Source organism: Suncus etruscus, chromosome 15 (genome assembly GCF_024139225.1).
Source record: "Suncus etruscus isolate mSunEtr1 chromosome 15, mSunEtr1.pri.cur, whole genome shotgun sequence".
NCBI classification, from domain to species: Eukaryota; Metazoa; Chordata; class Mammalia; order Eulipotyphla; family Soricidae; genus Suncus; species Suncus etruscus.
In genome coordinates this window covers 39,434,507-39,450,572 of record NC_064862.1, presented here as the reverse complement: position 1 = coordinate 39,450,572, position 16,066 = coordinate 39,434,507, and the positions used below count along the sequence as shown (strand labels likewise).

At 34.4% G+C, this 16,066-nt stretch overlaps 1 protein-coding gene and 1 non-coding gene across 2 annotated transcripts in view; both read left to right on the top strand.

Annotated features, from left to right (window-relative positions):
• Positions 1–16,066, top strand: part of RYR2 (ryanodine receptor 2) — a 685,578-nt gene that overhangs the window by 288,711 nt on the left and 380,801 nt on the right. Inside the window, exons 11-12 of the mRNA XM_049789034.1 lie at positions 7,895–7,969; positions 15,315–15,471. Coding sequence (XP_049644991.1) covers positions 7,895–7,969; positions 15,315–15,471 — 232 coding nt within the window. The remainder of the gene's footprint in view (positions 1–7,894; positions 7,970–15,314; positions 15,472–16,066) is intronic.
• LOC126031776 (U6 spliceosomal RNA) lies at positions 1,873–1,978 on the top strand. The gene has a single exon (XR_007503606.1). It is a non-coding gene; the product is annotated as a U6 spliceosomal RNA (small nuclear RNA).

The window sequence follows — 16,066 nt, the reverse complement described above, 5'->3', positions numbered from 1 at the left end:
TGCTACTTTGTATGCTTGAGACTTTGTTTGATTCTCAATAACAATGGTTCTTGAATACCATCAAAAATGATCCCCAAGGACTGAGACTCTAAATAAGTTGGGAGTGGCCTCCCAACAGACTAAAAATAAATGTTATTAGAAACATTTTTTATTTTTTGTTTTTTTTTTCCCTTTGGGTCACACCCAGCAGCACTCAGGGGTTACTCCTGGCTCTACGCTCAGAAATTGCTCCTGGCAGGCTCAGGGGATCATATGGGATGTTGGAATTCGAACCACCATCCTTCTGCATGCAAGGCCGGCACCTTACCTCCATGCTATCTCTCCAGCCCTAGAAACAGATTTTATTAAAGTAGCCAAAGGAAGAATTATTAAAGCAAAAATAAGGTCAGAATAAATATTTAGACTAAAACACTGATAGTCAAAGTTGAAAGTTCAGAAAATAAATATGAGGAAAAATTAATATTTATTAGGTAAATGATTATTGGTCTGTAATACCTGCAGCATATTTTTTTCTATTAAAAAAGGATAAAAACGAAGCAGAGGTAGTAGAGAAAGGAGAAAAATAGGGAGACAGCCAAGTATAAAGGGTTCATTGTCTGGCATTTCTGGCAGTATATCTGGCAATATGTAGTATATTATAATACATAGTATAATATGTAGTATATATGTAGGCAGTTGTTGTGTATAGTTGCTTGATATTTATCCATAATGCCTTATTATATCAAGCCACAGACATAAGAAATTCTGTGAAGGTCAAGAAAGCAAATAAAAGAAAGTCATTCTTTGGTGGTTGGAGAGAGAGTTGGGAAGAGTGTTGCTTTGCATGCTGCTGACCCATATTTCATGCTTAGTATCCCATATGTTCCCTTGAGCACAGCCAGTAGTAAATCCTTGAGCATCACATACTGTGTCTCTAAGCAAAGCAAACAATATAAATTTCACTTTGGAGATCAGAATAAAACTGTTAAAGAGATGGGCTGAAGAGATAACATTGTGGTTGGTTGGTTGTCTTGCATGTGGCTGACCTGGGACAGACCTGGCTTTGATTTCTGCCATCCCATATGGTCCCCCAAGCCAGCTAGGAGTGATTTCTGAGCACAGAGCCAGGAGTAACCCCTGAGTGCTGTCAGGTATGGTTCCCCTCAAAAAATTCAAACAACAACAACAACAAAAGACTATTAAAGAGTAAAGGAAAATAAATCTCATGGATAGAAAAAGCTATAATGTCTTTAAAGGAGCAACAGAAAGATCTAGGGCTAACTTTAACGGAGACACATGGATATAATTAAGACATAGGATGTAAACTTAAACGGTGCTTGAAAAAAAAAACCCTAGAACAACTGAAAGATTTTATATCTACTAAAACTGATTCTATTAATGACAAAATGGAAAGAATTTATTACTAATAGACTCAAAATATAGGAAAGGATCCTTTTTAAAGAAGAAACTGATCACAGTGAAACATTTGAAGAATCATCAAATTCAAATGAAAGGAACAAGAACAAAATTATAGTGGGTAGGGTGTTTGCCTTACACAACTATGTGGGTTCAATCTCCAGCATTCCTTATGATCCCAAACACTGTCAGGGTGCAAAACTCTGAGTAGCTCCTAAGCATTGCAGAATGTGATCCCCAAATAAAACAGCAAAAATGTCAACAGAAGATAAATGGAAGAACTGAACAAACAGTGACTAATATGATTTTAATGATAGCAACAGACTTAGAATTAAAAACTGTAAACAACAAAATTCATTGCAAGTTGCAGCACATATGTCTGGAGGATATATAAAATAAATGTGATTCTGTGTTTTTTAGGATGAGATAGACCAATAAGTAGAGTATAGTTTTAATAAGTTAAGAACACATGTGTGTGTGCTCGCTTCGGCAGCACATATACTAAATTGGAACGATACAGAGAAGATTAACATAGCCCCCGTGCAAAGATGACACGCAAATTTGTGAAGTGTTCCATATTAAAAAAAAAAAAGAACACATGCATGGTTTCTTTGAGAAATACTGAAAATTAATAAACTGAAACCAAGAGATATAACGATATCAATAAATACTTAATTCAAAAAAAGCAGGTAAATTCTGATGCTGTATGCTAAGTAGAAAGCATAAGACAAAATTCTGAATTGCCAAAGCCTTCTGCCTCCTGCAGGAGACTGCTGTATAATCTTTTACTTTTCTGAGTAGTGGTCCATGAATAAATATGGTGGTCTTCTTTCTCATATTGGGATTATAAATAAAGAGAAAAAGGACTTAATATATTTTACTTTGTAACGAAGGTTTTCAAGCAGTTCTCTTGGGGAATAAATTATAGGGAGATTTTCCTGCATTAATATCACTTAATATTTAAATTATTGAACTATTTGAACTTAATATTTGAACTATTGTTACCACATTCTTTCCAAAACCAGAGACTTAATGTATGAGAGATATTAATTCTAGCCTTGAAAAAAATGAGCTTTCTCTGTGACTGGCAGCAGGCATATTACAAGGATCAGAAGGTTGCTTTATTGCTAAAGTGTTCTCTGATAGCTGGCAAGAAAATAGAGACATTAGTCATCTGGCAGAAATGAACTGAGTTTTACTACTTCTTGGAAGAAGTTCCTGAACTCAAAGATTATCAATATTTATATTATGTTTATTAAGTTGAAGAAGTTTCCCTTAGTTCCTTGTTTACTTTTGCAACATGGCATTGAATTCTATGTTCCATTATGCAATCACTGAACATTATTTTTGAATAATGTAAAACCTTTGTTGTTATTTGATTGCTTTGCATAGTGACTTTAGTACATTGGTAAGACTCGATCCTTTTTTTTTTTATTGTGGTCGAAGGTAATTACAATTCTCTCACAGTAATATTTGAGGCACATAGTGACAATAAGTGAGGGGCATTCCCATCACCAGTGTTGTTCTCCCTCCACCCCTGTTCCCAGCATGCATCCCACATTTCCCTCCTTTACCCCCGTAATGCTAGTGCAACAGTTCCCCCCTTGTACAGCTTGCTGTAGATTGGGTATCGAGTCTGTTATTGTTGACTTTAGATTTGGTATTCATAAGACTCGATCCTTTTTGAGTTCTACATAATTATGTAAAAAAGATTTGAATTGACATGGAATCTTCATATGCTTATAAAATGTTTTCCACTCTAAACTTGCACAGTTGAGTCATTAAATTTTAATGTGACTAATAAAGTTACCTGGTTTTTTATTCCCTCTAGTTGTTCAGCATTTATTATACACTAGTTTCTTTCTAGATAGAAATGAAAGTAAAATATATCTAAAACTAGCACTGTCCTTTTCCCTCATTTCTTCAAAATCAGATGATAACTTTATAAAAAAGTTTACTGGAAGGAAAAATGGTGTCTATGATACTACATTAGTAAACAACTATGCAATTATTCAGTGCTAAAATAATATTCAAGTTATTAAAAATTTCTTATGTTAAAAAGACAAAAATAAATTTACAATGCATACTTATTTACTTTTTAATATATATATGACAATTTTTGCTCATGCTTCAGGGATCAAAATGAAAATTATTTTTTAAATGAACTAACTACTCTGAACCACCTAAATTAATCTATAACTAGCCTTTGGAGAAAATAAAACTTGTACAATGTGAATGTGAATTCCAGATTTAAATATGTAATTCAGGATAGGCAAGTTGGATTTTCTCTTAATTATTGTGATGGTTCATTTTACACACCAACATAACAGGATCATTCAGCATCAGATAATGGGTCAAATATTTTCGGTATGTCTCTGATATGCTTTTGGATTTGTTTATCATTTAGATATATGAATGAATATATTAGACACTCTCTTAATATTGATAGGTTAAGTTGACACTCCTGAGGGAATTGGTACTAGAAACTTGTATGTCTAAAATATATCTTATATGTCTAAAATAAGCATATATGTCTAAAATACAATAATAACTTTGATTTATATTGTTCTTTAATAAAATCAGTAAAAGACCAGAATAAAGTAAAAAGCTGAAACATAAAATTAGAAGAAATTCATCCATTTCCTCTATGAATGAAGCATATGACTTTTCTGTCCTTGGCTAAAAATTGAAATTTCTGTTTCTGCATCTGATCTCTCTCACTCTTTGTACTAGAACTATACTGCTGAATTTGATAATTCACAGACCTGTAAATTTCAGCTGAAATTTATACCATCAGTTAGTTCTAAATCTTCAGATTAGAAACTGTAGATTTTGGATTTCTTAATTTCCATAATCACATATGACCACTCTTTATAATAAACTGTTTCTGTATAATCATACATGTTTATATGTCATATATTTACACATGCCTTTCAAAATTAGGATTTATGCATTGTTTTATGGAAAGCATAAAATGTACTATATATTTTATATACTGTATTTACATATTATTAGTTCTGCTTTCTCTGTAGAATCTTTATATATATATATATACATACATATATATATATATATTTACTTATTTTAGTTTTTGGGCCACACCTTGTGACACTCAAGGGTTACTCCTGTCTATGCACGCAGAAATCGCTCCTGGCTTGGGAAACCTTATGTGGAATGCTAGGGATCCAACCATGGCCTATCCTAGGTCAGCCACGTGCAGGCAAACACCATACTGCTGCACCATGGCTCCAGCCCCTTTTCTCTGTAGAATCTTGACTGATACAATTATAATAGATCAGAAATGGATTTTTTTTCTAGCTGACTCTGAGATTAAAACTACCAATCATTTGGACAGGATCTTGTAAACTAAGTCAGAAAACTATGACCAATGGTCAAATGCTTCCAACTGTCAAAATTATTTATAGATGTATCTTAGGACTGCAAAACCACATAAAATAATTACTCTAAATGATGTATAGAACCATTCAAAGCCAAAAGAATATATAGCAGTAGATCATGGTTAAAAAATAATCCTAGAATGCTCGGAACAGTCCAGCAAGGAAGTGCTCATATAATTTTACATGTATATTTTAATGGATAATATAATAATATTTGTTTCACTTATAAAAGTGAAATTGAAAGAGAGAGGATATTTGTACTTACTAACAGAATAACATTTAAAGACCTCTTTAAGTATTTTATGTGATGGACCTGAAATATGAGTTTCTTGATGAGATTTATTATATTGGGGAATGATATGTTATCTATATAATTTACAAACCAAAAGATTGGGAATTTTCAAAGTACTATTATTATTTAGCACTTTGGGGATATTATTAGATGTGGTTATTTTATAAATTCCTGTTCAGTGAAATTTTAGTGATTGACTTTTCTTAATTAGGGAGATGAAAAATTCTTTCAAGGAATCTGTTAGAATTTCCTTGCCTCTTTATTTTAAATACATTTGTCTGTATTTTTTTCATTAGCAGTAATACTGATTTGGTGAGTTGTAGAAATAGTCTTTAATTAATAGAGAAAAATACAGTAGATTTTTTATCTTTATCCATTGACCTTCCCTTAAATTAGGGCACTTTTTTGCCATATGCATTGGAATTTTCTGTTGAGAAATTTCAATAATTTTATTGAATTTATAATAAATTTATAATTTATTATCATTTTTTTCTGTTCTCGGTGTTTCTGTTGGGAAAGATTTTACTCTAGATTTATCTCTTAGCTATACAAGTTTGAATGTGGTATTTAATTCCATTTAGTAAACTTTATTTTCTTTAAAAACTGTTCTTTCTAGAGCCAGTGGATGTTTACTTATCTTGAACAAATCTCCAGGTTTGATTTTTAGCACATATATGGTTCCCCGAAGACCCAAAAGATTAACACCTGAGTGTTAGGAGTAAGCTCTGAGCACAGCCAGATATGGTACAACCCCAAAACAGCAAAAAATTATTTAAAAATTAAAACTTGTCTTTCTGAACTCTGATTTAACATTTGATATTATTTTAGGGAGACGGTAATCCCTTAATAAAATAGATTTATTTCTTCAAGTGGACTTATTCTTAAATGAACTTAAATGCCTTAATGTCATTAATTATGGGATGGTTTTAGGCATTATATTATATGCATAATATAATCTTATTATATTATACAGATGATTTACTAATATGATGAGATAATGATGATGATGATGATTAGGGACTTTAGCATTTTGAGACAATTTTCTCCCCCAGAAAGTATTTGTTATTGTCTGAAAACAATTCCTTTAAAACAATTTTTATTTGTGTTTTTGGGCCACACCTGGATGTACTCTGGGTTTATTCTAGGCCTGTTCTGAGGGAATACTCCCAGTAGTTCTTACATAGGTCATTCCAGGATTGAAAGAGGTCATGTGCAAGGCAAAAACATTACATGCTATACTCTATCTAGCCCTTGGAAACATTACACATAACTGAGGGGGAAGAAAAGGACGATTACAATACTTCAGTTACAACCACCTATAGCATAATATATCAATCATATTAGATAGCAAAGCAGTGCATGAATAGGCATTTTTCTTTGATGCAGGTGATTCAAATTTGAACTCTACATTACATATGGTCCCTTGAGCACAAAGCCAGGAGTTAGCTCTGACTGCAGCTTGTTTAGTATGGTCCCTAAACAAGCCCCCAATTCCAAAACAAAAATCAACCAAACAAAATCCAAAATAACAATCATATTAATGTTTAGAAATATATCTATCCTGGGCTGGCATGGTGGCGCTAGAGGTAAGGTGTCTGCTTTGCCCATGTTTGCCTAGGATGGACTGTGGTTCGATCCCCTGGTGTCCCATGTGGTCCCCCTAGCCAGGAGCCATTTCTGAGCGCATAGCCGGGAGTAACCCCTGAGTGTCACCGCTTGTGGCCCAAAACCAAATAAAAACAAAAACAGGGTCCGGAGAGATAGCACAGCGGCGTTTGCCATGCAAGCAGCCGATCCAGGACCAAAGGTGGTTGGTTCAAATCCCGGTGTCCCATATAGTCCCCTGTGCCTGCCAGGAGCTGTTTCTGAGCAGACAGCCAGGAGTAACCCCTGAGCACCGCCAGGTGTGGCCCCAAAACAAAAACAAAACAAAAAACAAAAACAAAAACAAAAAATCTATTCTGGGGTTTCCCAAGTTGACTTTCATTTTAAATAGCTATAGACTTTAAAGAATGTTTGGCTCCAAATTTGGTTTGTTATTAATAACAGCACTGTATTAATATCTGCAAAAGCAGCACTGTAGGAATAGTAAAGGAGCTAAGGCACTTGCCTCGCATGCAATCAAACAGAATTTGACATATGGGACTATATATGGTTACCTTAGCACTGCCAGAATTTACCCCTGAGCAAGAGCCTTGAGACTAACTGTGCATACCCTAAAACAAAAAACAGTGATCTAAACTATTCACTGCTGAGGATGTTGGTCATTTATTTACTTAAGATTCTTTTAAATTTTAGAAGTGCTAATAATGATATAAATATGCTATAATTAGAATATGTATATAATATGCATATATGAATATAATATGTTATAATATGTAATAACACGTTACATATTAAACTACCATTGAAGTCATAGCTAAGTATTTGTATGGACCTATATAAATGAGAAATGTAAAGTTTTACTTGTGGAAGGGAAAGGGAGAGAAATGAAGAAAAGAGAGGAGAGAGAATGGGTGAATGGTATTCAAGGATGAGGATGGCGTGGGGAGGAGGGAGATTTGGGACATTGGTGATGGGAATGTGGCACTGGTGAAGGAGGTGTTCTTTACATGACTGAAACCCAATCATAATCATGTTTGTAAACCAAGGTGTTTAAATAAATTAAATTAAAACACATGCCACAAAATTAAAAAAAAGAAAATGCTACTAATTGTTTTTCCAAAGACTTCTTTTTCTTTTAGTTGGCTTAAGCAACAGAATCCAAGAATGAAACATTTTGAAATGGACTTTTTTTCTTTTTTGACAGAAGTGTTCACTATGAAGGTGGTGCTGTATCTGTTCATGCACGTTCCCTGTGGAGACTAGAGACACTAAGAGTTGCGTAAGTAGAGAACTTCTCATAGACACATGCTTCAAATACATAGAATAACTCTAAAACTATTGATTCATGCTTCTATGTCGGAAACAAAATGGCATACAACGTTTACCAACCAGCAAGCAAATGAAACACAAAAAAGGATGTACTCTTTTCTTAAAAATGGTGTAAACCACATTTTTGAACATGTCTTTAGACTGTGAAAACAGAACTGGAGTTACCAAGTTGCACCCAGGATATGAGGCAAGAGAGGATAGGAAGAGGTCTGTGCCTAGTGGTGGTAAAATATTGACACTTTGGTGCATTAACATAAATGTGTTACGTTAAAGTTGTACCCTTATAGCATGCAAACATTTATATTCTTTTTAATAGTAATTTTAATAGTACTTCAACATGTTCTTTAACAGTAAAAATAGTATTTTTCTTTTCATTGGAATACTTGTTCATTTCTTTTGAAAGAATTTTATTCCAATCAATCCTCCATGTTCAATGATGAAAACTTTTCCTGTTCACTCAATCATATTCTATGCACAAAAATATGGTATGAATTATTTTTCATATATTGATGTTATAGATGTGCCTTTAAAAAGTCCAGATTTAACACCATAGTGATTAACAGTATTAACTTCTTCTATATGCAATGGAAGTACTCCCAACTATTAAAACATTTGCCACTTCTTATACATAAAAGTAAAGTTTGTTGGGGCAGGAGCGATAGTCCAGTGGTAGGGTATTGTCTTGTATGCAGCTGACCAAAGATGGACCTCTGTTCGATCCCCGGCATCCCATATGGTCCCCCATGCCAGGAACAACCCCTGTGAGTCACCAGGTGTGGCCCAAACCACCCCAAACGTAAAGTTTGTTATAATTTCATTTCTTTACGAAATTAAAAAAGAAATTAAAAATGGAATAAATTTAAAGTTTTTATTTGCTTAATAATTTGTTCAGACAATTTGTAAGAAAGGATATTGAATATATACAAATATTTCTCTTAATTTATATAAAACCGGTTATTTATTCAGACAATTAATGGGAAAGGGTTTTCAATATATACAACTATTTCTCTTTTTATATGTAATGAAACTGGTAGTTTTGAGAAGTGACAAACATGTGTCTGATCAAATATTAAATAAAGGAAAGTTTAGATAAACTTGTTGCCTTCATAAAGTAGATTTAAACATTTGCAGGTGTATAGATATACTTAACTTTTATTATTCTGTGTTAACAAAATGAAATTTTGGAGAGAAATATTGGCTCTGAATCTTTCTCAATTTATAGAAAAGAAAGAAGGATGAAGAATTCTAAAAAAATTGGATACGGTATTTGTTTTGGTTCTCATCAATATTACTCATAAACTGTATTTACATAAATCCATATTATTCCATAGATTTTCACACATTTTGGTTAATATAATCTTGATTGCACTCCTCTACTATTATCTTTTGTCTAAAGTTTTAAGGCAGATGCTTGGGATTTATTTTAACTTTAAATTTGAATCAGATGCTTGTGATTTATATTAACTTTAAATTTGAATCATTAATATATAGAATTAGTACATAGTATATCTGGTCTGATGGTCAGTGAGAGGAGGGGCTACTTTCCCATTCAGTCATTTGAATGCATACTGTCTCACAGAATACAAGTGATCTATAGAATAATTCAATGATAGAAGGCAGGTAGTATTCTAACCAATTAAAATTAAGGATCTGTTGGAAATCATGGTGCTTTAATAAAATATTAATTTTTAAAAATAAATTAAAAAAATTGAAATTTTGGAGGAGGAATCACAAATACAACAGATATATAAAAACAAAACAGTAGACTACTTTGAGCTAATGAGATATCTATATGCAAATAAATGAATCTGCCTATGGACAAGTTTTGGACTCATGTACCCTTGTAAGTCTGATCGAGGAATACATTGATAGTTTAAAAAGATCAGTAAAGAAATTAAACAGTATTTAAAATCCATGTAAATATTAAACCCAACTCCAAATCACTAGTGAGTTCTATCAAATGTTTCAAGAAAATGTGATGTTTGTGTTTCACGAACTCTACAATAAATGAAAGGTAGGAATACTTTCAATTATATTATCATGGCCAGAAACTCTCTGCTCCTAAAACCAGATGAGAACAGGACACGCAAAAATAAACCTGTAGACCATCTATGTCTATGTCTATGTCTATGTCATCTTTGTTTGATGAACATAGATGCAAAAATTCTTCGCAAAACCTCAATAGAATGAATACAGAGCTGTGTGTCACATTACATGACTATATTTAAAGCTTTTATTTATCAGTTCAGATTTGTGCTACAAATCTTTCAGCCTCCTTTAATGGACAATTTTTATTTTAGGAGTGAATCAAGGCAGATGACAAATAATCAGTGAGTCCCATTCACTACCCACAGCCAGTCATATAGTTGATCTCAAAGCAAAATCATCTCTGCATCCATTGATACGATTATATAATTTTTATCTTTTCTTTTACAGCTGTGTTATATGACGTTAATTGATTTGTGTATATTGAACCATCCATGAATTCAAACTAGAATGAAAACCACTTGTTCATTATATAAAATTTTCTTTTGATGTACTGTTGGATTCAGTTTGCTAAGATTTTATTGAGGATATTTGCATCAGTTTTCATCAATTAGACTGGCCTCTAGATTTATCTTAACTTTGGGAATCAGTATAATGTTTGCTTCATAAAAGGTGTTAGGGAGACTTCTTTTCTGTTTAATACTTTTAAAAATGTTATAAAACAATGTCACCAATTCTTCTTTGAGTATTTGAATAAACTTACTCATAATACAAAAAAAAAAGAAATGTATAAAATGATGGAGCTAGTGGTGCAATAAGTCACAATATAAATTAATTTTCAAAATGTGAAAAAGATAATTCCTTTTACTGTATGATTCTTTGATTTGCACATGTGCTTTTCATTTATTCTACTACTGTAAAACATAAAAATATTGGTGTTAACATAGTGCTAGTTCTTAGGAAAAAGATAGAAAACCACTGATTTATGCCTTTTCTTGGTATGAATGTGGAGGCTTACATGTAAATATGACAATTATAATTATTCTGTTTTTTTTTCCAGATTCTGTTGAGTTTGAACTACTTCAGCTTTTTTTAAATAAATTTTTTATTTTATTGAAGCCATTGTGAGCTACAGAGTCCTTCATAGTGGAATTTCAGATATGCAGTGAATCAGGGCCATTTCCATCACCAGTGTTGACCTCCCGTCACCACAGTTCCCAGAGTGTATCCTATAGTACCAATCTCACCCAACAAGGCCTGCCAGTATAATAGACCTATTTAAATTTAGATTGTTAAAGTTTAGGTCTCTTGATTCTTTTGTCATTGATTTTTGGCTTGGATATTTAGTTCTGTTCTTTTTTTTTTTCCTCCACCAATGCATCTGAGATCTCTTGGCTCCTGACCCCATACTTTCTTTTCTTTTTTTCTTCTTAGTTTTATTTTTTTTTGGGGGGGGGATACCTGGTGGCGCTCAGGGATTACTCCTGGCTCTGTGCTCAAAAATTGCTCCTGGCAGGCTCGAGAACCATATTGGATGCCAGGAGTCGAACCTAGGTCCATCTTCGGTCGGCTACATGCAAGGCAAATGCCCTACTACTTTGCTATCTCTCTGGCCCCCTTTCTTATTAGTTTTATAGAAAATGCAGAAATATGTGATAATCAAATAAAATTAGCTTTTTAAAATGAAAAATAAGGCTGCATTTCATTTACTTGTCTTATATGCAGTTTTTACATCAATGCTATTTTTCTTATTCCAGCTTGTGTTTATAATAGAGTTTTATTTACAAATGTTAGTTAATAATATTTGGAATACTGTACCTTTTCTTAAATGTAGCCCCAAGCTATATATATTATTCTATTTTGTTATGTATTTTCTTTTTTTTATAATTTTTATTTTAGTTATAGTGGCTTACATATCTTTCACAGTAATATTCCAGGTACATATTTACATTGAATCAGGGGAATTCCCACCATCGAATGGTCCTCCGACAACCGCTCCCATCCTGCCTCCCATAACCTCCACTCTCCCCCCCAGTGGCTGCTAGAATGCGTGGTCCCTTCTGTGTCTAGTTTATTACTTAGTGGTCTTATAGCTGTTTGGTCTTGGTGCCTCCATTACTGCCCCCTCTAATTGGGAGGCAGGACTAGTTATGTGGTTTTGTTTGAGGAAGAGAAAAATAATATAATGGGGTAAAAATCAACTATGTCGACTATGAGCAGAGTTATTCTAGAGGCTCTCATTCTTGGTTTGAGGGATGAAGGGGAAAGAAAGAAGGTGAAACACCACAACAGTTGAAAAAGAGGAATCAAATAAGATATCCAGTGAGCACTGCAGCACTAAAAATATGCACCACATAGTTGCCATGGTCTTGAGATAGGAAATATGACAAGGCGCAAAGAGGAAGAAGAGAAAAGAAGAAAAAAAAAAGTAAATATATAGTTAAAAAAAATGGACAACTACTTCAATATCTACCCCAGCCCAAAGAAATTGACAAAAACTAGATAAAAAGATACTAATAAAAATAAAAAAAAAAGGATTATTTAGTGTTTTTTGTCTCCACCCTCCCTGCATAGGCACATTAAATATTGGGGTCATCTGAAACAGGAATTCCCGGGCCCGGAGAGATAGCACAGCAGCATTTGCCTTGCAAGCAGCCGATCCAGAACCAAAGGTGGTTGGTTCGATTCCCGGTGTCCCATATGGTCCCCCGTGCCTGCCAGGAGCTATTTCTGAGCAGACAGCCAGAAGTAACCCCTGAGTACCGCCGGGTGTGACCCAAAAACCAAAAAAAAAAAAAAAAAAAGAAAAAGAAAAAACAGGAATTCCCTTGGCCTAAGAGATACAGGGTTTCTCTCCCTTGGAATATATTGTCATGGGATTATCTATAGACTCCTTTCACGTTCATTTACTCTCCCCTTGGTGTTTTTGTGCCACATGGAAGACTTCTGCTCCGATCTGGATGATAAAAACAGACCTCTAAATCTAGAGGTCTCAGTCTGTGCACAGGTCAAGGAGTGCAACTTATGTATTTTCTATGGAAGACAGAAAAAATATCATTTTAAAGAGTTACTAAGTATCAGGGCCAAAGTGGTGGCACAAGTAGTAGGGCGTTTGCCTTGCATGCAACTAACCTAGGAAGAACCCAGGATCGATCCCCGACGTTCCATATGGTCCCCCAAGCCAGGAGTAATTTCAGAGCATATATAGCCAGGAGTAACCCCTGAGTGTCACTGGGTGCGGCCCAAAAACAATACAAAAGAAGATACTCAGTATCAAAAAAGTTATTCAGTATCATAACAATTTTAATAACTAAGTTTTCGTTCATTGAACTAAGTTTAATAGAAAAAATTTATTTTGCCTACATTCAAGGCTGTAAAAACATTGGAAATAGTTTCTAAAATGGAAATGTTTATTGTAATAAAAAGCCACATGGTTATTTAACTTTTTATTTCTTATATACTGTAATTGAACAAAATTGAGGGCTGATATATCATGAAAAATTACTTTTCATTCCCTTTGAGATGAGTTTAAAGTACATAAATATAGCTAAGATATAATGTGTCACCAAAGAAAATTATTTTTATGGTCCCATTGCTATATATTTTAGAATTTATTATATATAAAATTTTTTGGTCTTTTTTGGGGGAGGACTACACACCCTGTGCTGTGGGCTTACTTTTGACAGTGTGCTAAGGGATCACTTTTTGCTGTGGGACCATATGGGGTGCAAAGAATTGAACCCACATCAGTTGCATTCCAGGTAAATACCCTACCCACTGTACTATTTCTCCAGTCCCTGAAAATATAAATTTTATAAAGATTAGCAAGATGACTCATTATTTAGAAAGCTATTCCAATAGAAATACCCAAATGCTTCCTATAATAATGGAGTCTAAACAAAGTTTATTAACAGAAATGCTTTAATACCCTACTTTTGGTAAAGAATTACATGTGATTATTATCATACTGTAGATAATCACTAATAGATAAAGGCATTATGTGGCTATCTTTGTGAGGATATTGTCCAAATTAGTTATCTTCATAAAGAAATGTATGGAAAAATGAGTTTACTACCTTATGATTTTGTTAATTTTCCTTTTTTATATTTGATATAAAAATCCAGATGAGGGAAATAATATAAATTGAGTTCTCATTTATTAAGGAAAAATTTTACTTTCATAAAGAAAGTAATTTCAGTTTATAGAATAAAAGGATTTTAGGGGCTGTAGAAATAGCACAGCGGTAGGGCGTTTGCCTTGCACGCATTCGATCCAGGACAGATGATGGTTCGAATCCTGGCATCCCATAACCCATATGGTCCCCGTGTCTGCCAGGACTGATTTCTGAGCACAGAGCCAAAAGTAAACCTGAGCGCTGTTGGGTATGAATCCCCCCCCCCAAAAAAAATAGAATAAAAGGATTTTAAAGGACCTTAACTGACAGGCCTTGGGGACAGAGGGTGGTGATATCAGATAAACTCTGGGATTATTGGTGAAGGAAGCTTGACACTATGGTGGGAATAGCCCAGATTCACTGTATATCTGAAATTCAACTATGAAGGACTTTGCAGATCATAATTATTTTAATAAAATAAAAATAGGCCACTAATATTAAAAAAAAAACCCTTTGTTCTGATTGACATATTTATTTTATTTTTATTTATTAAGGTTATTTTGGGAGGGGCACATCTGTTGACGCTCAGGGTTAACTCCTGGCTGTGCACTCAGAAATTGCTCCTGGCTTAGGGACCATATGGGATGCTGGGGGATCGAACCATGTTCTGTCCTAGGCTAGCATACACAAGGCAGGCACTTTACCACTTGCCTCTTGTGCCACGGCTCCAGCCTCTTTATTTTATTTTTAAATGTAAAGATGTAATGTTAATTTTAGTTCATACATACCTGGCAGTGCTCAGGCCTATTCTTTTTTGTTTGGTTGGTTGTTTCTTACTTTTGGTGCCACACCAAATGGTGCCCAGGTTTACTCCTGGCTCTGCACTCAGGAATCACTCCTGGTGACGCTCGAGGGACCACATGGGATACCAAGGATCAAACCCACATGCAAAGGAAACAACCTACCTGCTTGGGCCTCAGGAACTATTGTTGACACAGTATTCTAGAATCTCCCAACAGTACTCAGGGTCAAATATAACCTCTTATCAGTGTCCAAGGAACATGCTATGTTGATAGTCAAACGTAGGTCTTCTGCAAACAAAGCATGGGCTTTTTCTTTGAGTTGTCACTCTAGTTCTGTCTAATATACTTTACTTGTGATTTCTCCATGATTGTGGATATGTTGCTTTTGTCAGGTGGAGTGGAAGCCACATAAGATGGGGCCAGCCTTTCCGACTACGACATGTCACAACAGGAAAATACTTGAGCCTCATGGAAGACAAAAATCTTCTACTAATGGACAAAGAAAAAGCTGATGTAAAATCAACAGCCTTTACCTTCCGATCATCCAAAGTAAGATAGAAATTGCTATTTTGGTCTTCTTATAACTATACCCACCACATGTCCTTTGATGAGAGAAATGCAAAAAGTAGTGATATGAACATGTTTTATATCTGTTTCTGATTTCCTCTTTTCTCTTTCCAGTAACACCTATTTCCTAGGCCCTATCCAGATGTTCCCCCGATTTATTTTGGTTATTTACATATAATATTCATTCAACTACTTTTTATTTTCTTAGTTTATGAAAAACGCAGCCCAAAATTTAGATAGCAGGTAAGGTGTTGCTCTTGCACACAGTCAACCCAGTTTGATCCCTGGCATCCTATATGGTCTGAACTCGCCAGGAGTGATGCCTAAGTGCAGAGCCAGAAAAGAACCTGAGTGTTGCTGGGTGTGGCCCCAAAACAACAACAAAATATATATACCTAGTGACTGGAGCAGTAGTACAGTGGAGAAGGTGCTTATCTTGCACATGGCTGACCCAGGTTCTCTTCCTGGCACTCCACATCGTTCTTTGAGCACTTCCAGGAGTGATCCCTGAGCACAAATGTAGGAGTAAATTGATTACTTTTGGGTGTTGGCTACTCCCACAAAGAATAGGGGGTTC